The following is a 25672-nucleotide window of genomic DNA, read 5'->3' on the forward strand; positions in this document are numbered from 1 at the left end:
AGACCGGATGAATGTTGAAAACAATGAGTAGACCATAGAGTGTATTTTTAAGTTGATGATTAAAGGTCTCTAGAGGCCATTTTATAGTGAAATCAGGACTGAAAATTTTGACCTTGGAAATCCTCAGGAGGAAAAGGCTTAGGCAGCTACTTTTCTTCAGTTGCTTCCTTTTGTGGGTGATTTTCATGTGAGGATTTTGTAAAGTATAGTATTTTGAAATGCTCCTTTTAAAATCTTGTATTATTCAATGTAATAAAAATAATTCATTTTAAAGCAATCTCTGAAAAGAACGCTGTAGATTTTTGTTGCAGTGATCCTCACAATGTGCACAGAAGAGCTTCCATGGGGGAGGAGGAGATGCATTTAAGCATTGTGTTGCAGTATCTTGTTCATAGGTACCACTTTTAAAAAAAGTAGTTAATTTAACAGGAGTAACAAGGTAAAGATTGTGGTCCCTTATGTCTTTTGTCTCATTAGAGGGGAACAGATACTATAACTTTGAGAACTTTGGAGTCCCACTTTGTACAGTTTTTTAAAGCAGTTTTTGGAGGAAAAAGGTGGAAATAGGATCTACTTTATTAACTTCAATTAAATGCTAGGAGGAGCCTGATGGTCTTGGGACTCCTACACCAGTTTAGTAGGATTCTTACTATTTAGAATGTCCACAGTCAGGGTCAGTGCAGAATCAGTTGTTGAAGAGCAGCAGTGGTGGTTACAGTTGTTAAAAAGACTTCCTTTTGGGGCGCCTGGGTGGCTCAGTGGGTTAAGGCCTCTGCCTTCGGCTCGGGTCATGATCCCAGGGTCCTGGGATGGAGCCCCACATCGGGCTCTCTGCTCGGCAGGGAGCCTGCTTCCTCCTCTCTCTCTGCCTGCCTCTCTGCCTACTTGTGATCTCTCTCTGTTAAATAAATAAATAAAATCTTAAAAAAAAAAAAAAGACTTCCTTTTACCAATTGCTGTTGTGCATGTACTGCTGATATTATACACTGGGCCCTTTTTGTTTGATCTTCCCTAGGTGTATTATGGTTTTGGAAAATGAACATTGTTATATGTGTTATATATGTAGCAATTTAAGTGACATGGTTTGAAACAGCTTATTAATCAGTCTTGCCATGATCTCTCACCTGGACCTTTCAGTAACCTTCTGTTCAATCTTTCTCCCTTTTTAAAACATCACCTCCTTCTCTAGACCACCTTCCACAGAATAGCCAGAGTGATCTCTTTATAAAACATGGATCAGAACAAGAACAAAAAAAATTTTTTTTTTTAAGAGAAAGGGAGAGAGGTGGAGGGGCAGAGGAAGAGAGAGAGAGAATCTTACCCAAGCCCCATACCCAGTATGAGACCCATGCTCATCATGAACCTGAATCAAGGCTCAATCTCCTGATCTTGGGATGTAGGGCTCAATCTCAGTGACCCTGAGATCATGACCTGAGCTGAAATCAAGAGTTGGATGCTTAACCAACTAAGCCACTCAGGCACCCCTGGATCAGAATAAGCCTTAAAACTCTTAAGGCTTCTCATTTTCTTAATGTTAAATTTAAGCTCCCTACCCTAACTTATCCCATACTGTTTTACCCTCTTTTCACCATGCTCCAGACACTCCTGTCTCCTTTCTGTTTCTAACATGGTAAGCTCTTTCTGACCTCTGGGCCTTTGTGTTTTCCATTCCTTTCTGGAATTTTTACCCTGGCTGGCTGCTTTAGGCTTTACTTCCAGTGCCACTTCATGGAGAGTACCTCTGTGTTTGTTTCTCAGGACTGTTGTAACAGTACTACAAACTGGGGGGCAGAAATTTATTTTCTCACAATTCTGGAGCCCAGAAGTTCAAATTCAAGATTTTGGCAGGATTGGTTTGTTTGGGGGGCGCAAAAGGAGAATATGTTCCATGCCTTCCCTAGTTTCTGGTGGTTGCTGGAAGTCTTTGGTGTTCTTTGGCTTACAGCTGCATGATTTCCATGTCTTTTTCTTTTGTCACATGGCTGTCTTTGTTTTATTCATTGGTGTCTTTTTTTTTTTTAAGATTTTATTTATTTATTTGAGAGAGAGCACAAGTCGGGTGAAGGGCAGAGGGAGAAGCAGACTCCCTGCTGAGCAAGGAGCCCATTGTAGGATGCAGTCCCGGGACTATGGGATCATGACGTGAGATGAAGGCAGATGCTTAACCTACTCATTAGGCACCCCTACTGTTGTCTTTACATGGTCCTCTCCTCTCTTTGTTTGTCTCTGTATCTCTTCTCATAAGGACACCAGTTATATTGGATTAAGGGCTCATCCCACTCCAGTATGACCTCAACTTAATTATATCTACAGTGACCATATTTCCAAATAAAGTCATATTCTGAGTTTCCAGGAAGGTCATATTCTGAGTTTTCCAGGAAGAACTTGAATTTTTGAGGGGTTGGGGAAGGCACTATTTTTAACCCAACACACCTTTCCTGAACTCTTTTTTTTAAAGTTTTATCTATTTGTTTGATAGTGAGAAAGAGAGAGAGAGCACACACACAAGTAGGGGGAGCAGCAGGCAGAGGGAGAAGCAGGCCTCCCACTGAGCAGGGAGCCTGATGCGGGGCTCGATCCCAGGACCGTGGGATCATGACCTGCGCCGGAGGCAGACACTTAAAGACAGCCACCCAGGCGCCCCTCCTTTCCTGAACTCTTGAAGTAGGCTGCATTAGTGGAGCTGTATCTGTAAACATACTCATAAATTACTTCCTTCTATCCAGTGGTGAGCAAGCTACTTGATTAGACCACCTTGCGTGCACTGCACTCAATTCTGGGCATGCCATCCATGAGAGGAACATAATTGAACTAGAATATGAAAGGGAGTATGAACATTTCAGAAATGGTGTTATATGGGTAAGAACCAGTATTGCTCTGTTAGTAGGATCTGAAAAGTCCTCACACCCTTTGCAGGAAGACTTTCCCTTCAGAGAAGGGGAAGTAGAGAAGATTGGGTGGTGTTACATACACCACAGGGTTATAATTCTGTTTGTGGAAAGATACGACTTTTTAGGCGTAAGGGTAGAATCTCTGTCTTTTTATTCTGTACCAGATTCTGTTCTCCATCTTTCAGAAGATCTGGCATGGTATACGATTATAACAGTGCTACCAGAAGAGTATTTTGCATATCCAGAAGCATTTAGAACAATAGAGTATAAAGGAAGAAAAATATTAGTAATATATCTTACTATATTTAACAAAGCAAGAGAATATAAACATATAAAACTTGTTTGGTAATATACAGTACTATGTAACTTTTATAAGATTACTGTTGAAATGCTTACATGTTATATATGTGAGTTCTGTCAAGGTTTTTTACTCTATAAAATGGAATAAATACAGTAGTCTATATTCCCTTGCAAGTCAGCAAGTGGATTTCAGCAGCATTTGTATGTGGTGTAGAGGACCTCATGGTTGTTCTAGGTATTCATGCTTGCATGGAGATCAGGAATGACCCCTCAGTTCCCTTTACCCTAGTCCTTCTGTCAGCCTCTTTATGGAATTCACATTCTAGTTTTATCCAGCTGTTAAATGTCTCTATTCCGACCCCTAGGATGTGAACCTCTGCTGAAGCCCACCTATAACTAGGCAGGGTGTTGTGCCTGCAGATTCAGTTCTTTCTTGCATGTCGTACTTTTACTTCTGTCTTCAAATTGTTAGAACACTATGCTCTTCTAATAGCCCTGCCTCCTACTTGACTGGTTAAAAAAGTAAAGCTGTGATGTAAGAGGCATTTTAGCTAGGACCCCTTTAGTTTCTTCCCTTTCCACCTGGAAATGTAACTCCTGTACCCATCTGTTACCCAGTGGAGGAGAAATTCCTCTTCCTGTCCAAGTTAAATCCCTCCATCTTTGCTGTTGACCCCATTCCGTCTTGCCTCCTCAGAATCCCCCCTGCCTCACAAAATGCCTCCTTACCTATAGTTTCAGCCATTCCCTCTAAGCACTTTTTGCTCGTGGGCATGATACCTCTTATGTGTTTCTTCCTTCTTTATAAAACTCTGTTGAGAAAATGTATCTTACACTGATCAAATCAACATTTTATAGCATATTCAGGTTTACCAAACACCAGAATGCTACTGAATGAGCCCTTATGATATACATTTTACAGGAAGCTGTTATTTAGGTTAGATAAACTGTGCACTGGCTGAGATCTACACCTTTAGATCCTTTTCAGCCCTAACAACTGTGACTATACCTTGTCAAAAGGCCAAGTGTATTTTAGTTTAATACTTCAATAAAATGCTGATTAGTTTTTCCACTGCCCCTCCATACAGATGCTGGCCTTTGATCTATATTAATTTCAGTTATTTATCTTCCTGTTTCTGCTCCCAGTAAAGGGCATGCAGTTCCTGTGTCCTCAACAGCCTGTATAAGCCTAAACTGTTACAAGTTGGTTTTAGATTTTACGCTTGGGTTCTCCCTTGGGCATGTGATTTGTCACTGGGCAAAAGACACAGCAAACTACAGTGTTGTGCTCCTTTTCCAAAGTCAGTAACAGATCCATGCAATAAATGAACCTGCACAAACTTACTCTTGGACACTTTGACCTCTGTTCTCATTATTTAGAATCATTCTGGTCTCTGAAACAATGTTGGGTCTCATTTTATACCAATAGCAGAGCTAGGATGTATGTATGCCATTCTTTGTATATTCACTGATCTTCTATTATGTGCCAGACATTATACTAGTCACTGGAGATTTAGTGGGCAAACCAGATAAAAGTCTTTGCCTCATTAGGCTCTATTTGTAGTGAACCAGTTTCATTCAATGTAGTTTAGAGAGGCAAGCTCAAATTTCAGTCAGGTTTCTCTTAATAGATTTCCTTATCTACATCTGGAGGCAGTCTGATGAATATCATCTTATCTCCTATTTCTTCCCCTCATAAACCATATACCTCCTGCCAAAAAACAGCAGTAGTTCCTGAATATGCTTGTTCTGCATAGCTTATCTTGCTCCCTTTGCTTGAAATGCTCTTCTGTTTCTTCTGTACCTGAAAAAAAAATTGTTACTCTTTAGGGCTCAGCTCAGATATTCCCTCCTTGGTGAAGCCTTACAGGATTGCCTCAGGCAGGATGGTAATTTCCTCTTTTGAGCTCTCACAGCACTTTGTAGAACTTAACCATACTATCCTGTGATTGTTTATTAGTGTGTTCACCACTTTTGCTAAATTCCAGAGATGGAATTCTATCTTACTTCCCTTAATGTGTATCATTTAATGAGTACTCAATACACATATTTTTATTTTTATTTTTATTTTTTTTCAATACTCATATTTTTAAATAAAGGAAAAATGTACTATAGATGTGATTTTAGTGCAGCATAATTTACATATGATTATAGTGAAATAGAAATGTAAATATACATACATCATAAAATAATACATATACTTAAAGGAAATTTAAAGGTTTATAAGTCTATTTTGTTGATTATCTTATACATATAGAAAAATGCACTGTCCTAATTCTAGAATCCCCTCATTATCTTTTAGGGTCATTTTCCCCTAAGAAGAGTGACCACTATTTAAAGTGGGGCGCCTGGGTGGCTCAGTGGGTTAAGCCGCTGCCTTCGGCTCAGGTCATGATCTCAGGGTCCTGGGATCGAGTACCGCATCGGGCTCTCTGCTCAGCAGGGAGCCTGCTTCCCTCTCTCTCTCTCTGCCTGCCTCTCCGTCTACTTGTGATCTCTCTCTGTCAAATAAATAAATAAAAATCTTTAAAAAAAAAAAAAAAAAAGAAGAGTGACCACTATTCTTTTTTTTTCCTAGTTAATTTTTATTTGTCTTGGAACACATAAAATAAAAGTTTTTATGATATAAAATGGAAAAATATTAAAATATGTGGTTAAATATTGTAATGGTAAAACAAATTATGATTGTTTTTTTAAAAATTAAGTTCTTTACTTTCATTTTTAGAATTTTTTTGGTAAGGGATATATATATATACTATGTTATGGTGGTTAAACAACCAAATTTTATTTTATTTTATTTTTTATTTTTTTTATTATGTTCAGTTAGCCACTCTATAGTATATAATTAGTTTTTGATGTAATGTTAAGTGATTCATTAGTTAAGTATAACACTCAGTGCTCATCATAACATGTATCCTCCTCAATAGTCTCTACCCTGTTACCCCCTCCTGGGCCCCCTCCTCCCCTCTGAAATCCCCAGATTGTTTCTCAGGGTCCATAGCCTCTCATGGTTCATCTCCCTCTCTGATTTCTCTCCCTCCCCTCTGCTGTGGTCCTCTGTGCTATTGCTTAGGTTCCACGTATGAATGCAAACATATGATAATTATCTACGGGACTTGCTTCCCGTAACATAAACACCTCCAGTTCCATCCATGTTGATGTAAATGGTGGGTATTCATCCTTTCTGATGGCTGAATAATATCCCATTGTATATATACACCACATCTTTATCCATTCGTCTGTTGAAGGGCATAGAGCATCTCGGCTCCTTCCACAGTTTGGTCTTGTGGACACTGCTGCTATGAACATTGGGGTGCACATGCTCGTTCTTTTCACTACGTCTGTATCTTTGGAGTAAGTACCTAGTAGTGCAGTTCTGGGTCACAGGGTAGCTCTATTCTTAACATCTTTTTTTTGAGAAGTGTCTGTTCATGTCTTCTGCCCATTTTTTGAGTGGGTTATTAGTTATCTGAGTGTTGAGTTCGAGAAATTCTTTATAGATCTTAAGAGTAACCACTATTCTGCACAGCATAAATTTTTTAACTCTTATAAAATAATGATGAATGCCATATTTCAATTATGCAAATACATCTTTTTTTTTTTAAAGAGAGATTTAAAGTAATTAGCATCTCTGTATCTCGGGTATTTTTTTTTTTTTCCCTTAAAAGTTTGGACTAAAGGGCCCCTGAGTGGCTCAGTGGGTGAGTGGCTCAGTGGGTTAAAGCCTCTGCCTTCGGCTCAGGTCATGATCTCAGGGTCTTAGGATGGAGCCCCGAGTTGGGCTCTGTGCTTGGTGGGGAGCCTGCTTTTCTCTCTCTCTCTCTGCCTGCCTCTCTGCCTACTTGTGATCTCTGTCAAATAAATCAAATAAAAAAAATAAACAAAATCTTAAAAAAAAAAAAGAGTTTGGACTTAAGATCTAATCTGAAATTTTTGTGAGTCTAATATTTAAAACTTAATGGCCTCTCCCCCTTCTTATACAACAGCGCCCTCTGATGGTGTAACATTTCCTAAAATTTATGTATTTAGTGATCACTGCAGCACTTTGTAATTTGAGAATTTAAACTGTGGCCAGGTAATTCTAGAGATGCAAAGCTTCCTAAAGCCATTGAGAGTTGATCATGTGATTTACTGATCATGTGGTGCTTTGTGAAAGCCAACAGATGATGCCAGAACCTTCATCTGATGTAATACTTCAGTGTTGTTTGACAAAACATGTTATTTCTTGATTTACTGTAATTTTTTGATGCTTCAAGGGCATGATATCATTACCTCTGTTTTAGCAGTAGAGCAGAGAGTATTTTGTGTTTGTAGAATTTTGGTAATTTTGAGTCAGGGGCCCATGATCTTTAGTCAGAGGAAAAGGGAGTTACTGAGCATTGCATCGTTCTGGAGAGGGTGCATGAGTAGTCCGTATTCTTGACGAGCATATACTATTTTTTCAAATGTAATTAGATGCTGTTGTGTACTCATTTATACCAGTATTAAGTTTATATTAGCTTCTCTAGTGTATTTTTTCAAGCATGGACTATTAAAATAGAATATGTATGCAAACTCTAACAATAATAAGAGAAGTTCATACATAAAAGTGTGAGGAACCACTGATTAGAATTGAACTGCATCCATTTAATAATTATTTATAAAGTATTTGTCTTATATAGGTATGCTGTGGTAGCTGTTGTGTTCTTGCCTTTCTATTATTTTATAAATATAGGAGGCTGGATAGTCTAACTTTTTTCTACAGTGGACTCTCCCATATCACTTATTTTCTCCCCTTCCTTTGTCATTTTCTCTTCAAATAAATAATTTATTCCTAATAGTCTCCTTTTTAAGATTAGGGGCAGGTTACCAAAAAAGTATAGAAGGAGGGAATATAGTTCTCTTTCCTGGTTAATATGGACAGAAGGGTGTGTGCAAAACAGTGTCTTACTACAGAGAATGATGGTTTTCATTTGAAGAGTATACCTGAGGAAACTTCTCCTTTCCTTGTTAAAATGGAGACTACACGTGGTAAGGTTGGCAATGAAGAAGACATCCCTGTGGGAAGAGAAGGACAATCCTGTCTCTTAGACTCACATTCTTCTTGGTGGGATTTGGATCATTTCCTTTGTCACTACCGTACTATCCTCAAGGGATACTGTTGCCCTTTTAATTCTTGAAATCACTTTTACTCTCCAGTCCTGTTTTCATAATACAGACAAGCAAATGCAGAACATTTAAGCAGGATTTTCACATGGAAATACCAACTCATAAGATATGGTTTACTTTCCCTTCTTGTTTTAGCTTTGGGCTATTCCTGTATAAGGGATAACTTAACTTATTAGGACTCCACTTACAGATACTCGCCCTTCTGCAGTTATATACCTATGGTTTGCCTAAACCTTACCTTCCTTCCAGGTTTTGATTCCTTCCTTGAAAACTTGTATCTTTCTAACATGAGTGTGTCTCCCCTTCAGGGGAGATCAACCTTGCCTAGAAACAATGTGTCTCCATTTAGGAATTCTAATGGAATGTAATGCCACACTTCCAATACAGGACATACATATCAAGTGGAAGAAAGTGGGTCTGTCTTCTTTTTAGCATCTTTGGATTAGAATTGGGAACCAGAGAGCCGTCTTTCAAGGTACTTTGATTACTGGAGGTGGAACTCTTTTTTTTTTTTTCCCTGTGTATCTCCGAGTATACTTTTCCTATCTCTAGTAAAATTTCAGTTAGCTATGATCATATATCTGGGTTTGTAAATTAAACTAACTGTAATACTGAGTTTTCTAAAATGAAAAGCTCCTGAGTAAGAGTTAGTGTGATTTTTTAATTTGTTTTTATTAGTGCCTAATTAAATGAGTTAAAAATAGTTGTATAGTAACAGTTACTGAGTTAGGCCAGTGAAAAGACCAATATTCCACATTTTCTTCAATTTAACTGTTAGTAAGTGGCGGGGAGTATGTCCTTCATTTTACAAATTTGGAGAATGATGCTCTAGTGTTTCCTGTTTAAGGTTGAAGTTGGTAGTCAGCTGTCTCTGCAATAGTGTATTACAGTGAAAAATGGGGGTTTTGTTGGAGGTGGGATTGGGTAGGGGATAAAAGCATGTGAAAAAATTGTATTTGAGGGGCACCTGGGTAGCTCATTTGTTTAAATGTCTGCCTTTGGCTCAGGTCATGATCCCAGAACCCTGGGACTGAGCCCCACATCGGGCTCCCTGCTCTGTGGGAAGCCTGCTTCTCTCTTTCACTCTGCCTGCTGCTCCCCTGCTTATGCTCTCCCTCTCTCTCTCTGTCAAATTAATAAATACAATCTTTTTTAAAAAATTACATTTGATTTTTATTTATTAGTTATGTTATCTTGGGCAAATTATCTTCCTTTCTAAGTGTCAGCACCTTTTTATAAAACTAGTGTAATGAAAGTGCCCCAGAGGGTAACTGGGGGGAGGACGTGATCTTTATAAGGCCCCATTATGGTGCCAGGTGTGTAGTTCATGCTCTGTGTTATTTGCATTCCCTTCTCCCCTGTGTCATGTTAGTGTTACACAGGTTAGTGTAATGTTCTAATGGACTTTTCTGGATATGAACTTTATTCTTGAATAGTTTTGAAGTTAATTAAAATAATTAATTTTGCTGCAATATATTTTATTTAAAGGATATTCTCTTTATTCCTTTTTGCCTACACATTCTGACAGATCTCTTCTCTACAAGGTGAAGGAGAGAGTATTTCTTGAAATTTCTTGGACTGCATTTTAGAAAGGACTACTTTATGTGACTAGAGGTGTGTTTCTTTTTTGAGGTCATGTTTTATTGCTTCTACAGCACTATTACTTATTTTAGTTATTTCAATAAACCAAATTGCAAAAATAATTACAAGTTCCACCTCTTCCTCTAACTTGTGACCTTGGCAAAGTCGCTTGATGTCCTTGAGTGCAGTTTCTTCAGTTGAATGACACAGATCAAATGGTTTATAAAGCCCTTGTCCCTTTTTTTGTTGTGATTTATAAAATCTCTTTATTCAGGAACACAGAGCTGAAAGTGGTATGTGGGTCCCAGTTCTCAACGGCAGAGGGCACACTGCCCCTAGTGTGCGAGGCCCTTAGGTATTGGAAACTATGCAGTTATATAGCCTGAAGTTGATATTCTTGATCATAGGAAGGAGCCAAGAAAATTCCCTAAACTAATGTTTTGCAAGGAAGATTTCATGGCCTGTTTTCTAACTATTTAATATTTAGGTGAAACACTTTAAAAAAAAAGAGAGAGAGAGAGATTTTGACATTCTGGGGGTACTTCTTACGATTATATGAACTTCTTTTTTCTTTTGTGAAGAGCTTTATCATCTCCTTCCACCTTATTTACCCTAAGTACTCTAAGCTTAGGATGGTTTGCAAATGGGATGGAGAGGAGAACTAACATTTATTGAGACCTTACTGTATATTAGAAACTATACCTAGCACTTTAGGTACATTTTCTCTAATCCTCACAGCAATCCTTTAAATTGTGTGTTATTCTTATTTTATATAGGAAGATACTGGGCTCAGAGAGGTGAAGTGACTTGCCTGAGGCCTCACAATAGGGATTCAAGTGCAGGTCTGTTAACTCTCAAACCTGCTTTCTTTCTACCATACCAGAGTTCCTTTTTTCTCCCAATTCAAACAATTAGGGCCAAATTACTAAGAGCAGGCGTGGCCAAACAGTGGTCACACAAAGAAGTTTGACTTTCTCTTGTTCTAAAGTTTTGGTGACCCTTATAATTCTAGATGGAAGCTTTTCCTCTGACAAGAATTTTTTTTATCATTTATGTTTAACATCCTATATATAAACACATACCCATGTTTTCAAATTTGAAACCTTTAAACTGGATTATTTTTTTTTTAAAGATTTTATTTATTTATTTGACAGAGAGAGATCACAAGTAGACGGAGAGGCAGGCAGAGAGAGAGAGAGAGAGAGGGAAGCAGGCTCCCTGCTGAGCAGAGAGCCCGATGCGGGCCTCGATCCCAGGACCCTGAGATCATGACCTGAGCCGAAGGCAGCGGCTTAACCCACTGAGCCACCCAGGCGCCCCTTTTAAACTGGATTATTGAAATATTTTTTTTGGTGGGCTACTTTTTAAGGTTACAGCAATATCTCATTTTACAAGAAGCCTGGGTTCTAAAGTCAGTAGATAAGGTGAAAATCACTACGGTGGAATAATCTCTGAGAATCCCACGGTAAGGTGTCTTGTTAGAGAGCCATGTACCTCCTTTCTGTAAGTCCATTACAGCCAGTCTTTCCTTCTTTGGTGTAACAGATCATGATTTTTCCTGTTGAGCTTCAAATGATGAGGCTGGCTTGTATTTGGGGGCCATGTTGGGTGGTAATGCACATCTTTAAACACCAGACTCTCATTCACCATGGTTTGATGCTTATAGTATTAGAGGTATTCCGAAACCTAGATCAAAAGAAAAAATAGCAGATTCATCTCCTATTTGAGGGCTTAGGCTTATTAGGCTAACTCAAAACTTCAGCTGTACATCAGCATCACAGACTACTGAATTCTACTCTCCACAGTTTCGGACTCAGTAGTTCTGGGATTCTGCCAGAGCATTTGCGTTTTTAAGAGATTCTCAGATGATGCTGATTCTGACTTCTGGGGACTTCGAATGGAGGACTGCTGTACTAATTGAATGGAGGCAAGTAGGATCACTTGTCTTCCCTCCACTGTCTCTCTTGCTCTCCATTTTTTTTAGGTGAATGGGTATACTTGAATTCATTTAAATTAAGTGTAGGTGTTATGGCTCAGCCAACACTTTATCCCATTGCCAAGCTTACTTCTTGGCCCAGAACAGGAACTTGGCGATTCAATAGATGCTTGTTGAATGAGGGATTGGTTATATATGTTGAACTGGCATATAAAATGGGAGGGATTTTTAGCACATGGACATCATTATCATATGCCTGTTCTGTACAAACTTTATTTTCTCGAGGTAGGCAGATTTTGGATTAGAATAGTTTATATTTTAGGACTATGTGTAATGATGATCATGGTCATCAGAAAGTATACAGTTAGTGCAGTTTTGAGAAACTTGCATGTTTGGGACCTCTGGAATAATGTGAAGTAGATATGTGTGGGTAGATGGAGCTGGGTATGAGGAGTCCCATCTGTTTTAGAAGGACCTAGGTAAGTCTTGCAGAGCTTGGTGTAGGTCTGAACCAGACAGTCTGAAGCAGCACTGGAGCAGCACTGAGGTACTGGTCTACCCCAGACCAGATGCAGCAGTTTCACTTCTGTCTCCATAGTACTGGGGAAATGCAGCCCCATGATCCTAGAGGCTCAGTGGGACTCTGTACTGTAGATAACACTATAAATTTAGGTAGTTGCACATGAATCTTACCATGTTGTAGGATTTGATAAATACATTTAAATGGTGAGTTTGTATTAAGGGAAGGGTTAAAAAAAAAATCACAAAAATGTAAAGTTTGTTTTAAGCTTAAAATTATTGTCATTTTTATCATTTGGACATGTTTTATATTAAGTCTTGCAAAGTCTCAGTATCCTGTGTTTTTTTCTCTTTCAGTATAGATTAAATTTTCTTCCTTTAAATTCATCTTACTTTTTTGTGCTGAAATATTTTCAGGTAAATTGCAGACAGCATGACATTCTATCTCTAAATCATTCAACGTACAGCTGTAAAAAATAAGAACGTTTACTTATGTAGCCACAATATGATCATTCCTAACAAAATTAATGAGTCATTAGTATTGTCTAATACCTAGTCCATATTCACATTAACCTAATTGTCCCTAAATTATCATTTGTTTGAACCAGAATACAACTTGGAATCATGCATTGCATCTGGTTATTTTGTTCCTTAAAGTTTAGTATTTATCATTATATTGCCTTACCATTGTCTTATCCCAAGTTTGGATTTGTCTGATTGCTTATTCAGAATGTTTTTATCTTGTTAATCTACCTTGTGTATTTCCTGTTCTGTACAAACAGGAAATTAGATCTAAAAGAAATCAGATCTGAAGGCTGGAAAAAGATACAAGTTGAACATTTTTGGCATGATTTTATCATAGGTGAAATTTGGTGATATTTGCTTTTCTTGTACCACCTGAGGAGGTGCATAATCCATGCCTGGCCCGCTGGTAGTGATGCTAATTTTGATCAGTAGCGTGAGGTGATGACAGCCTGATCCTTCCATTGTAAAATTACATTTTGTTATGTGACAAGAAGGTACTCTCCATGGTGTTACTTTGGTCCTAATACAAATCTTCATTTCCCTGTCATTCATTTTCCTAATGTTTTTAACACATTGTGGTAATTTTTGCCCAAATCAGTAACTTCATAAAGGTTTGCAAAACTCATTTGTCTAATTTTGTCATTCCTTCTGCGTTAGCTGAAATTTAATCGAACACAGCCCTTTTTCATTAACTGGAACTATTTGATATTTTGAAACACAATTCCACTGGAAAGGGAGGTTAAATGTTGAGTTATTTTTGTATTCCCAATTTCTAAGTTAGGAGTTGGTTTAATAGGCACCTTAAGTGGTGACAAAGGACTATATATTTTGTTTTTCCTTTTTTGATATCCTTCTGAACTAATAGATTTTTGTGAATTGAATGTTTCAATCAGCTAATGAAAATACAGATGGTGGTAAGGGATATCTGTATTTTTTTAAAGATTTTATTTATTTGAGAGAGAGTGCTCGCATAAGCAGGGGGAGGGGCAGAGGGAACGGGATAAGCAGACTCCCCACTGAGCAGGGCCATCCCAGGTGCTGGGGATCCCGACCTGAGTGGAAGGCAGATGCTCAACCAGCTGAGCCACCCAGGTGCCCCAGGGATATATGTATTTTAAAAGTTAATGGATTCAAATCTGTTTCCAATTCAATTTTAACATTACTGTTTTTTTAAATACCTCCTTTATAATTGTTATCTCTTCTCTTACACTGAAAATCTTGAGTACTGATAACATTGTTTTTTATTGTTGTTGTTTTTTAAATATTTTATTTATTTATTTGAGAGAGAGAGAGCGAGAGAGCGCTCGCGAGCGCACAGTGGGGTAGAGGGGTAGAAGGAGAGGGAGAAACACGCCCTGCTGAGCCAGGAGCCCACATGGGGCTCAGTCCTAGGACTGATCATTATCTGAGGCCTGAGCTGAAAGCACTTGCTTAACTGGCCAAGACATCCAGGAACCCCTGTTGGGTTTTGTTGTTGTTGTTGTTGTTTTAAGTAAGTTTCACACCCAGTATGGAACATGAACTCATGACCCTGAGATCAAGAGTTGCATGCTCTACCAACTGAGCCAGCCAGGTGCCCCTAACATTTTTTTATCTTACAGTATAAAGAAAGTAATTTCAAAATAACAGTGCCAGTATTACTACTGTGACTAAAATCAAATGACGTTTAAAAAGTTTTGTGATTAGGTGTGGTGCACAAATAGTGAATTCTGGACCACTGAAAAGAAATTTAAAAAAAAGTTTTGCAGTTATTTTTGTAACATAGGTTGATCTTAATGGAAGAATAAACTTAATTACTTTTTTTTTGTTCTCATTAAATTACTCTCCTCTGAAATTTGTCTACTGTGTTTTTGTCTTAGGTTGATCATTTTGGATTTAGTGCTGATAAAACTTTTAAACAACGGTACCTAATAGCTGATGCATACTGGAAGAAAAATGGTGGATCAATACTTTTCTACACTGGTAATGAAGGGGACATTACCTGGTTTTGTAATAATACGGTATGTGCAAATTCTTATGCTCAGTTTGCCTTTTATTATGGCAAACTGGAAAAAAAAATATGTTTTGCAGTATGTATGACCAAGTATCATTGTAGCTAATTGTGAAGCTCTTTAGAAAATAACAGATAAAACTCACTAATTATAGAAAAATGGCAGAAGCATATAAGTGGGCAGATCACAAAAGAATGAATACAGATGTCCAATAAGCCTGTGTGTTCTGCCTTAAAGAATTATACATGAAAATATTTTTGGATAATTGAATTGTACATTTTTTAAAAATCTTGTCTTGTTTCTAGAGTGAATAAGGATATGAGGGACATGGGAATAAGAATGTTATTGCAGAGGCATCTGGGTGGCTCAGTTAAGCATCTGTCTTGGGCTCAGGTCATGATCCCAGAGTTCTGGGATTGAGCCCTACATTGTGCTCCTTGCTCATCTGGAAGCCTGCTTCTCACTCTCCCTCTGCCTGCAGCTCTCCTGCCTGTGCTGTCTCTCTGTCAAATAAATAAATAAAATCTTTTAAAAGATGTTATTGCATATAGGTTTTTTTGGTTTTTGTTTGTTTTGATTATGGTCAATGTCAATGTAAACACAAAGGCGTGAATTTTTGTTTGTTCAATGTTGTGTATTCAGTCTAAAACTGCTAAGGCATATAGTTGGTGCTCAATAAATATTTGTTAAATGAATAAATGAATAAAACCTAAACAAAGCCAGGGCAAATAAGAAAAAAGAAATGCAAGTTTGATTGTCAAATAGGATTTTAGCTTTCCTGTTCTATTTTTCTTATATTTGTGAGGGTTAAAAAATTGTATAGATGTCAGCTTGCTTCCCTGACTGTACATCCTATCATCTTTTATAATAACACTTAAATCCATTAGCAACATTTAATTTAGAAGGACATTTGAAAGGAAGAAATTTTCCTTTTTTGTATTCCAAAACTGTGACTAGAAGATGTCATCTTCCTATCAAAAAGCTAGTCTGTGAATTACCTTAAAGTGAAGACTGAATTATATTTTCTCCACTGCCAATGTCTGGCAATGGTGCCTAGTATTCAGGAGGTCTCAGTAAATGTGTGTTGAACTACACTGAACTGGAAGCAAAGATATGAACCCAATTATACTGTTAATGGATTTCCCATTTCTGATTATTTCCTTAGGAATATTGAGTCTAAATATGTTAGTTGAAAATAAAGTAATTTCCTGAGAAATGAGATCCTACGATGATGTTTCTCTTACATCAGTGACAAATGAAGTTAAGATTTATTTTCCATCAGATTCCTGCTTGCTTTTTCTATGGAACAACTGAGGCTGCTTAACCCTTTTTTTTTCCCTCTTGTGTGACTTCCTATTTATGCCAAGGCCATGGGGCAGCTTCTCCTGTCCAGTTATTTTTCCAGCTCCTCCCCCACTTCCTCCTCCTCTTCCTTCTTTTTTTGAGAGAGAGAATAAATGGGAGGGTAGGAGGAAAGAGAATGGGAGAGAGAGAATTTTAAGCAGGCTCCACATTCAGTGTAGAGTGCAACTTGGGGCTCAGTCTCATGACCCTGAGATCATGACCTCAGCTGAAATCAAGAGTTAGACACTTAAAAAAAACTTAAAAATAAGAATAAATGAAAAAATTTAAAAATTTTTCAAAAGTCAGACACTTAACTGAGCCACCCGTGTGCTCCCTCCTTTTCTTTATAGAATTAATAAACAGGCAGCTGTTCCTCCCTCCACTGCTCTGACCGACACTGCAGCATAATTTCAGGCTTGCCTCAGAAGTGGTAGAGAGGAAGAGCCACGCAGTGTTGAAGCAGTTCAGGAAGGGGCTAAAGGTAGATCCTTAGGAGGATCCCAGTTTTTTCCCAGCCCTAGACACCTCCCTGTACATACTAAAATGTCCTGGTTGCATATTCACATATTCTGGACATTCATCTATTAAGAGACAGTGTAGCAGAATGTCAGGAGTGATAGACTGATTAGGACTGATAAGGATTGAATTCTGGTTTTACCATTATGATTTGTGACTTTGGGTAGTTTCTTATTCTGTGCCTCAGTTTTCTTATGTGCTAAATGGGTATATTAATAATCTGGTTCATAGAGTTGCTGCAAGGACTAAATAAGAATTAGGAACTTAGGACAATGCTATACTACTATTAAATGTTAATATATTACATGGACCTCTTCTGAAAAATAAAAATACCCTGAAATAGATACAGGCAAATAATCACTTATTATAATGCATATCAGTTCACTTAAATTGCTTCCTTTAAAAGCCTGAGGTCAGCTCCCCAGAGGTGTGGCTATTTTGATAGATGATCCTTACCCTTAAGAAGCTCATAATCTGGTAGGGTAAGACACACATATAAGCAAATATTGCAACACGGTAATAGAGAGCTATGCCTAGCACGGTGGTGTTGAGAAGTGGGAGTGATCAGCAGTGCCACAATGGGGCAGGTAGAGGAGAGCATGCTTGAGCTGGTTATTACAGGATCTGCAGATAAATGGCAGGGACTGGGCAACGTATTAAGAGAGAAAGTAAGGATTATTGAAACCATCACAGATAACAGTTTAAATTCTCCATCACCACATGCGCGCAGATCTTTTAATTGTTCATTTATTGATCGAAATGAACAAAACCTTTTAGAAATTTCTTAGTTGTTGGTAGGGAGCAGCAGTTCATTAAAAAACAAGAGTGTGCCCTAGGAATGACAAATAGTTTTAATCTGTGCTAAATCTAAATCTAATCGATTGATGTTGGCTGCCTAGAGTGCTTTGTCAAGAAGAATTCTGAGGGCACCATTTGAGGTAAATGAAAAAAATGCAGTGATTGATGAATCACAAGCATTAAGTGTGGACATAAGGAGGTCGAACAGCACTTGCAGATTGTGCTATGAAGCCAGCCAGCCAGTGTTCAGTTCTTGACTGCCACTTCTAGTTGTGTTGACTATCATAGGATATTTAAACTACTGTGTCTCAGTGTCCTTGTCTCTAAAATGGGGATAATAAAAGTGCCTATCTCCTAGATTGTTGTGATAATTAAGTGAATTAATATATATGAAGTGTTTAGAACAGTGCCTGACGCATTGTAAGCACTCAGCTATTACTGGCCTTTGTTAGCTACTGCTTATTTTCAAGTAAATAAGATAATATGGAACCCAAGGGAGTCCAGTATGCTTATTTTTATTGTTTTTTTTTCTTTTATGTTGTAAATGTTTATGAGTAGGCAGCTAACTTAGACATCCTCAGTTCTTTCCTAGACTGGTACACAGAGCAATTTGAAGGCTATTTTCGACACAATATTGATTCTACAGCTAGAGTGTTAGAATAAGGAGAGTTGGAATGACTGGTGTTTGAGTGACTTGAGCTTATTTTTAATTGTTTCACTCTAACATAGTATGAGATTGATGTGCAACAATGAAACAATAATTTTTTATCTGTAGAACAAGCGTAAATTATGCAGCTTCTCAGAGTTCTTTTTGGTCTGGTTTAACATTCGTTTCATAGGAGTTGCCAAAAGGTTCAATGACTTTTTTCACATCCTGGTTTTTATCCTGTAAAATATTTGTAAATTCTTCCCAGGGGTTCATGTGGGATGTGGCTGATCAACTGAAGGCTATGTTGGTGTTTGCAGAACATCGATACTATGGAGAGTCCCTACCTTTTGGTAACAAATCATTCAGGGTAAGTACAGGCGTGCCTTGTTTTATTGTACTTCCATTTACTGTACTTCACAGATCATGTGGTATTTGCAAATTGAAGGTTTGTGGCAACTCTGTGTTGAGCCAGTGTATCAGTGCCATTTTTCTAATAGCATTTGCTTCCTTTGTGTCTCTGTGATACATTTTGGCAATTCTTGTAATATGTTTGACTTTTTCATTATTTTTATATTTGTTATGGTGATCTGTGATCAGTTGTCCAAGATGCTCACATAAGATGGCAAACTTAATTGATAAATAACGTATCTGTTCTGACTGCTCTACAGAGTGGCTAGTCCTCCATCTCTTTCTGTCTCCTCAGACCTGGTTATTCCCTGAGACACAAAAATATTGAAATAAGCTAATTAATAATCCTGCAATGACCTCTAAATGTTCCAATGAAAAGAAAAGAAGAGTTGCATGTCTCTCACTGTAAATAGAAAGCTAGAAATGATTAAGCTTAGTGAGGAAGGCATGTACAAAGTTCAAAATAGTGAGAGAGGCCAAAAGCTAGGCCTCTAGTGCCAGTCATTCAGCCAGGTTGTGAATGCAAAGAAAGAATACTTGAAGGAAATTAAAAGTGCTACTCCAGTGAACATACACCTGACAAAAAAGTGAAACAGCATTGTTGTTGATATAGAGAAAGTTTGAGTGGTCTGGATAGAAGATCAAACAAACCACAACATTCCCTCAAGTCAAAGCCTAATCCAGAGCAAGGCCCTAACTCTTTTCAGTTTGATGAAGGCTGAGGAAGGTGAGGAAGCTACAGAGGAAAAGTCTGAAGCTAGCAGAGGTTGGTTCATGAGCTTTAAGGAAAGAAGCCATCTCCATAACATAACAGTGAAGATGAAGCAGTAAGTGCTGATACAGAAGTTGCAGTAAGTTATACAGAAAATCTAGCTGAGATAATTCATGAAGGTAACTACATTAAACCATAGATTTTCAGTATAGACAAAGCAGCTTCCTATTGAAAGAGAATGCCATCTAGGACTTTTCATTGCTAAAGAGGAGAAGTAATGATTGGCTTCAGATCTTCGAAAGGACAGCCTGACTCTCTTATTTAGGGGTTAGTGTAGCTGGTAACTTTAAAATGAGGCCAGTGCACATTTACCATCCTGAATATCCTAGGGCCTTAAGGAATTATGCTGTATCTACTTTGTTTGTGCTCTATAAATGGAAGAACAAAGCCTGAATGGCTGCACATCTGTTCACAAAATGGTCTGCTGAATATTTTAAGATCACTGTTGAAACCTACTGCTCAGGAAGAAAAAAGTTCCTTTCAAAATATTGTTCATTGACAATGCACCTGGTCATCCAAAAGCTCTGATGCAGATGTACAGTGTGGTGAACGTTGTTTTCATGTCTCCTAATACAGCATCCGTTCTGCAACCCATGGATCCAGAAGTTATTTTGAGGGGTGCCTGGGTGGCTCAGTGGGTTAAGCCTCTGCTTTTGGCTCAGGTCATGATCCCAGGGTCCTGGGATCGAGTCCCATATCAGGCTCTCTGCTCAGTGGGGAGCCTGCTTCCCCCTCCCTCTCAGCTGCCTCTCTGCCTACTTGTGATCTCTCTGTCAAATAAATAAATAAAATCTTTTTTAAAAAGTCATTTTGAATTTCAAATCTTACTTATGAAGTACATTTTGTAAGGCTATAGCTGCCACAGAGAGTGAATCCTCTGATAGATATGGGCAAAGTCAGTTGAAAACCTCCTGGAAAAGATTCACCATTCTAAGATGCCTTGAAGGATATATAGGGTTTATGTGAAGAGGTCAAAATAATCAACATGAACTGGAGTTTGAAAGAAGTAGATTTCAGCCCTTGTGTATAACTGTGAGGGGCTGAAGACTTCAGTGGAGGATGTAACTGCAAATGTAGTAGAAACAGCAAGAGAACTAGAATTACAAGTGTAGCCTTAAGATGTGACTGAAATGCTCCAATCTCATGATAAAATTTGAATAGATGAAGAGTTGCTTTTCATGGTTGAGCAAAGAAAGTGGTTTCTTTTTTTTTCTTTTTTTTTTTTTTTTTTTTTAGACAGATCACAAGTAGGTGGAGAGGCAGGCAGAGAGAGAGGAGAAGGAGGCAGGCTCCCTGCTGAGTAGAGAGCCCGATGTGAGGCTCGATCCCAGGACCCTGGGATCATGATCCGAGCCGAAGGCAGAGGCTTTAACCACTGAACCACCCAGGTGCCCCAAGAAAGTGGTTTCTGAAGATGGAATCTACTGCTGGTGAAGATGCTATGAAGATTGTTGAAATAACAACAATGCATGTAGAAAATTATAAAAACTTAACTTGGTAAAACAGCTATAGGGTTTGAGAGACTGATTCCAAGTTTGAAAGAAGTTCTCCTGTGGATTAAGTACTATTGAACAGCATCACAAGCTACAGAGAAAGCATTCATGAAAGGAAAAATCAATCAATGTGGCAGACTTTATTGTTATTTTATTTTAAGACATTGCCACAGGGCGCCTGGGTGGCTCAGTGGGTTAAGCCTCTGCCTTTGGCTCTGGTCATGATCTCCGGGTCCTGGGATCAAGTCCCGCATCGGGCTCTCTGCTTGATAGGGAGCCTGCTTCCTCCTCTCTCTCTCTGCCTGCTTCTCTGCCTACCTGTGATCTCTCTCTGTCAAATAAATAAATAAAATCTTAAAAAAAAAAAAAAAAGGCATTGCCACAGCCACCCTAGCCTTCAGCAACTGCCCCCCCCTGACCAGTTGGCAGCCATCATCATTTAGGCATGATCCTCCACTGGTAAAAAGATGAAAGCTCAGAAAGCTCAGATAATGGTTAGGATTTTTTATCAATGAAGTATTTTAGAATTAAGTATGTACATCTTTTTTTAAATAATACTAATGCACGCTTACTAGACTACAGTATAGTGTAAACATAACTTTATGTGCACTAGGGAACCAAAATAGTAGTTTGACTTGCTTTATTGCGATATCCACTTTATTGAAGTGGTCTGGAACTGAACCTGCAAGATCTCTGAGGTGTGCCTGTATACTTTTTATTTTTAAGTTTAAAACTTTTTTTTTTTGAAGTTTAGGATATTACATGTTCTAATAACATGTAAGAAAGAAATGATAGCTTTAACTTGAACAGCTTGAAATTTCAAAAATCTGTATATAATCTTTCCTTTTTATATGCAATTGAACAAATTAAGCCTTTTCAAAGCCATAATATTATCATTTATAGTGTTGGTCAGGGCGCCTGGGTGGCTCAGTGGTTTAAGCCGCTGCCTTCGGCTCAGGTCATGATCTCAGGGTCCTGGGATCGAGTCCCGCATCGGGCTCTCTGCTCAGCAGGGAGCCTGCTTCCCTCTCTCTCTCTCTCTGCCTGCCTCTCCGTCTACTTGTGATCTGTCTCTGTCAAATAAATAAATAAAATCTTAAAAAAAATAAATAAAAAAAAAATACTTTATATAGTGTTGGTCAGTCTTTAACTCAGTGTGATGAGGTTAGCTCTCACTAGAGAAATCCTATATGGCTGCAGAGACTTTGAAGGGAACTTCTTAGTGTTGCAAAAATGTCAGTAAGTAATTCTGGTTTATAAATTATACACTTAAATTCCTGGGTCTACCCCTGGAAAAAATACAGTGAGCACTCAATTGTTTAATAGGTATTTTTCAATAAAATGAGGACAAATTATCCCTGTTTTCAGTGAGTCCAATGGGCCACTTGGATTCCCTTCTGGCCTTTCCTGATCTCACAAGGAGCTTTGGCCTTGACCACATACTGTACACCTAATAAAAAGGAAACATTTTCTGCATCTAAGTCACTCATGTACTACCTTTGTGATTCTGAGTGTATGGTTGCAATCTGCGCTATTATTTACACAATATTTTTCTTTAAACAACTAACTTTTCAAACTTTACATTACCTTAACAAGGGCTTTATATACTAGTTACATGTTTTTTTTCTAAATGACATTAAAACAAGTATTAAATTAAGAAAGACTGTGTATTATCTAAGACCATCATGCATACTACCAGTATACACATACCATCCTTTTGGGGAACTCTGAGTTAGAAGAACTCAGGGACAGTAATTTTCTGGCTGCCTATTTTGAAAGGAGTTTTAATTTTTGTTCTCAGAAGTTTTATTACCTCATTATAATTAAATAAAAAGTGAAAAATGAAATGAAAAGCAGAACAATTTGCTGATATTTGTTGGGCTGCATGAGAAACTCTATTCTTTAGCTTACTACTCTGCATAATTATCTGATTAGGAGAGTTGATAGATCCTGAAACCATTGAGAAGTAGTCCCCTTGTTGCAGACAGAAATGTAATATCCTCTTCTAGATCCCTTCTTTCATGCTTTGTTAGCAAAAAGGAGCAGAGGGCTCTTCTTCGATATGCTTCTTTCTCTTCATGTGCTCACAGAATTTGTCAGTAGCTTGGGGGATAATATTACAAATATTATGCGAGGATTAGAAAAAAATCGCACTCAGCTATACATAATGCCATGAAAACTGGAAGTAAAAGACTAGTGACAGACAATAAGCAAGGAGGTAAGAGGTCAGAAGGTATACATCTTGGATAAGGGGGAAGGCTAAAGGAGTAGGTGACATACATAGGAAAGATGGGAACTATGTGGTTTCAGACTTTGCCAAATGATGGAAGGAGTCAAACAGAGTGGTGAGACCAAAGCATGAAGATCGAGTAAGACAGCCTAATCGATATATAGCTGTACTAGTTACCTATTACTATGTAACAATTTACCTTAAACCTTAGTGATTGAGGGGCGCCTGGGTTGCTCAGTGGTTTGAGCCTCTGCCTTCAGCTCAGGTCATGATCTCAGGGTCCTGGGATCGAGCCCCGCATCAGGCTCTCTGCTCATCAGGGAGCCTGCTTCCCCCATCACCCCTGCCTGCCTCTCTGCCTACTTGTGATCTCTGTCAAATAAATAAATAATCTTAAAAAAACAAAAACAAAAACCTTAGTGATTTAAAACAGCAGTAAACATTTATTGTCTCATGCTCCTGTGGGTAAGAAATTAAAAGTGGCTCAGCTAGGAGGTTCTTTTTTAAGGGGTCTCATGAGGTTGAGATGTCAGCTAGTGCTAACAATTATCTGAAGGCTTGGCTGGTGCCAGAGAACCCTCTCCACTATAGGGAGAATCCACATGAGTAATAAAATGTTGCTGGGTGTTAGCCAGAGGCTACAATTTGTCTCTTCCTGCGTTTCTCCAAAGGCTTAGTTCAGTGGCCTCATGACAAGGCAGCTGGCTTCCCTCAAAGTCGGTTAATCCAATGGAGCAAGGTGGAAACTGCAGTGCTTATTATGAGTTAACTTTGGAAGTCACATATCGCTTCTGACACATTTTATTGGTTAGAACCAAATCACTAAGTCCAGTACAAGTTCAAAGAAAGGACTTATCTTTTAAAGGGAGATACTTTATTAGCCTCCTCAGCTTAGCAGGACTCTGAGCTCTACTTCCCTATGTTAAAGTGAGGCAGTTGTCTCTAGGCAGAGAATTAGATGATCATGGAACTTACGTTTTGAGTATCCTTCTCTCAGGGATCAATGTCTTGTGTTGCTGGTTTTCTAATGCCTGAATATAGTTGCTCTTTTGGTTTTTGTTTTTAACTCTAATTTTATATTGTTTACAACAGGGTAATCTCCGGTTGTTGGCATATCAGGCATTATTTTCTTCCTTACTAGGGAGGGTGAGATTTATTTTTATTGATGATACTTCAGTATTTCACAGGATTCAGTCTACTTTTGCCTGTATGGTAGCCATTTTAAATGTCTCAAGTTTTAAAATAAAAATTATAATACAGCAATTATCTGTTAAGCTGAAAATTGTATTCTGTCACATTTGCTGTTAAAAGTTACTTAGAGTTTGTTTCTGTTATTTCTACAACCTCAACAAGATCTTTGGTAAATAGCATTTAATAGAAATCACATTTGAATGCAAAATATATTATGTTTGTCACACAAACTTAAAATCATTGTTTTAATGATTTGTTTAAATCAGCATTGCTCTTATGTTGACTGGGCATTTTAACTCAATTGCTTAGAAATTCTGTTTGGAGAAAAGCTTATCTGACTGGCTTTTTTCTTGGATCTATGCTATGTCTAAGCTGCTATTATGTGCACATTTATATTTGTTCTTTGTTACTTTTCTTTAGGATTCCAGACACTTGAATTTTCTGACATCGGAACAAGCTCTGGCTGATTTTGCAGTGTTAATCAAACACTTGAAAAAAACAATCCCAGGAGCTAAAAATCAACCTGTCATTGCCATAGGGGGCTCTTACGGTGGCATGCTTGCAGCCTGGTTCAGGATGAAATATCCTCATATAGTGGTTGGGTAAATGCATTTATGTTGGACATGAGCACTTCTTAACGGTTGTCAAGCATACTTAGAGATTTGTTTTGGGTAAAACAAGTTCTGTTGTACTGATATCTCTACTTTATATCTCATTAACAGCTGTAATGTTTTCTCACCATTTTTGTTCAGTATCAGTTTCAATTTCAGAACTTTAATTCAGTAAGTTGCATTTTTTTTTTCTTTTCTCCTTTCTCATTTTTCTCACCATTTAGAGCTCTTGCAGCCTCCGCCCCCATTTGGCATTTTGGTAATCTGGTACCTTGTGGTGTGTTTATGGAGATTGTAACTAAAGATTTTAAGAGAGGTGGTCCAAATTGTTCAGAAACCATCCGTAGCTCCTGGGATGCTATTAATCGATTCTCAAGAACAGGTAAGCTTTAATTAATAGAATGGAATCACAGAGTTTTTTAACCTTTCACTTGTTAATTTCAACACTTCTCAGTTTTTCAGTAACATTTTTACTTAGGTAAAACATACAAAAACATACACAAATCAAAATACATCACTTGATGAATTTTCACAAGGGAAAACATAATCGGTATGGTATAATAGTTTACTCATCATCCAGTATAATCAGGAACACAGTATGTATGTTTTGTGTCTGCTGTCTTTTGCTTGACACTATGTCAGATACTTCCATTTGTTTTACTTGTTGGGGTTGACACTGATTGCTCTCTAGGGTTCCATTTGTTTATTTATTTACTTAACCTCAATCATATCTTTAAAGCAGGGAATAATTCATATAATTTCTGGCAAA

At 38.0% G+C, this 25672-nt stretch overlaps 1 protein-coding gene and 1 pseudogene across 4 annotated transcripts in view; both read left to right on the forward strand.

Moving 5' to 3' along the window:
• The window catches only part of PRCP (prolylcarboxypeptidase), an 80527-nt gene that overhangs the window by 24235 nt on the left and 30620 nt on the right, over positions 1-25672 (forward strand). For all 4 annotated transcript variants that reach the window (XM_047692941.1, XM_047692942.1, XM_047692943.1 and 1 more), the window contains exons 3-6: positions 14760-14900; positions 18464-18565; positions 24713-24894; positions 25128-25285. In XM_047692941.1, coding sequence (XP_047548897.1) covers positions 14760-14900; positions 18464-18565; positions 24713-24894; positions 25128-25285 — 583 coding nt within the window. The remainder of the gene's footprint in view (positions 1-14759; positions 14901-18463; positions 18566-24712; positions 24895-25127; positions 25286-25672) is intronic.
• On the forward strand, positions 18575-22841 carry LOC125078543 (tigger transposable element-derived protein 1-like; annotated as a pseudogene).

Source organism: Lutra lutra, chromosome 10 (genome assembly GCF_902655055.1).
Source record: "Lutra lutra chromosome 10, mLutLut1.2, whole genome shotgun sequence".
Taxonomy (NCBI): domain Eukaryota; kingdom Metazoa; phylum Chordata; class Mammalia; order Carnivora; family Mustelidae; genus Lutra; species Lutra lutra.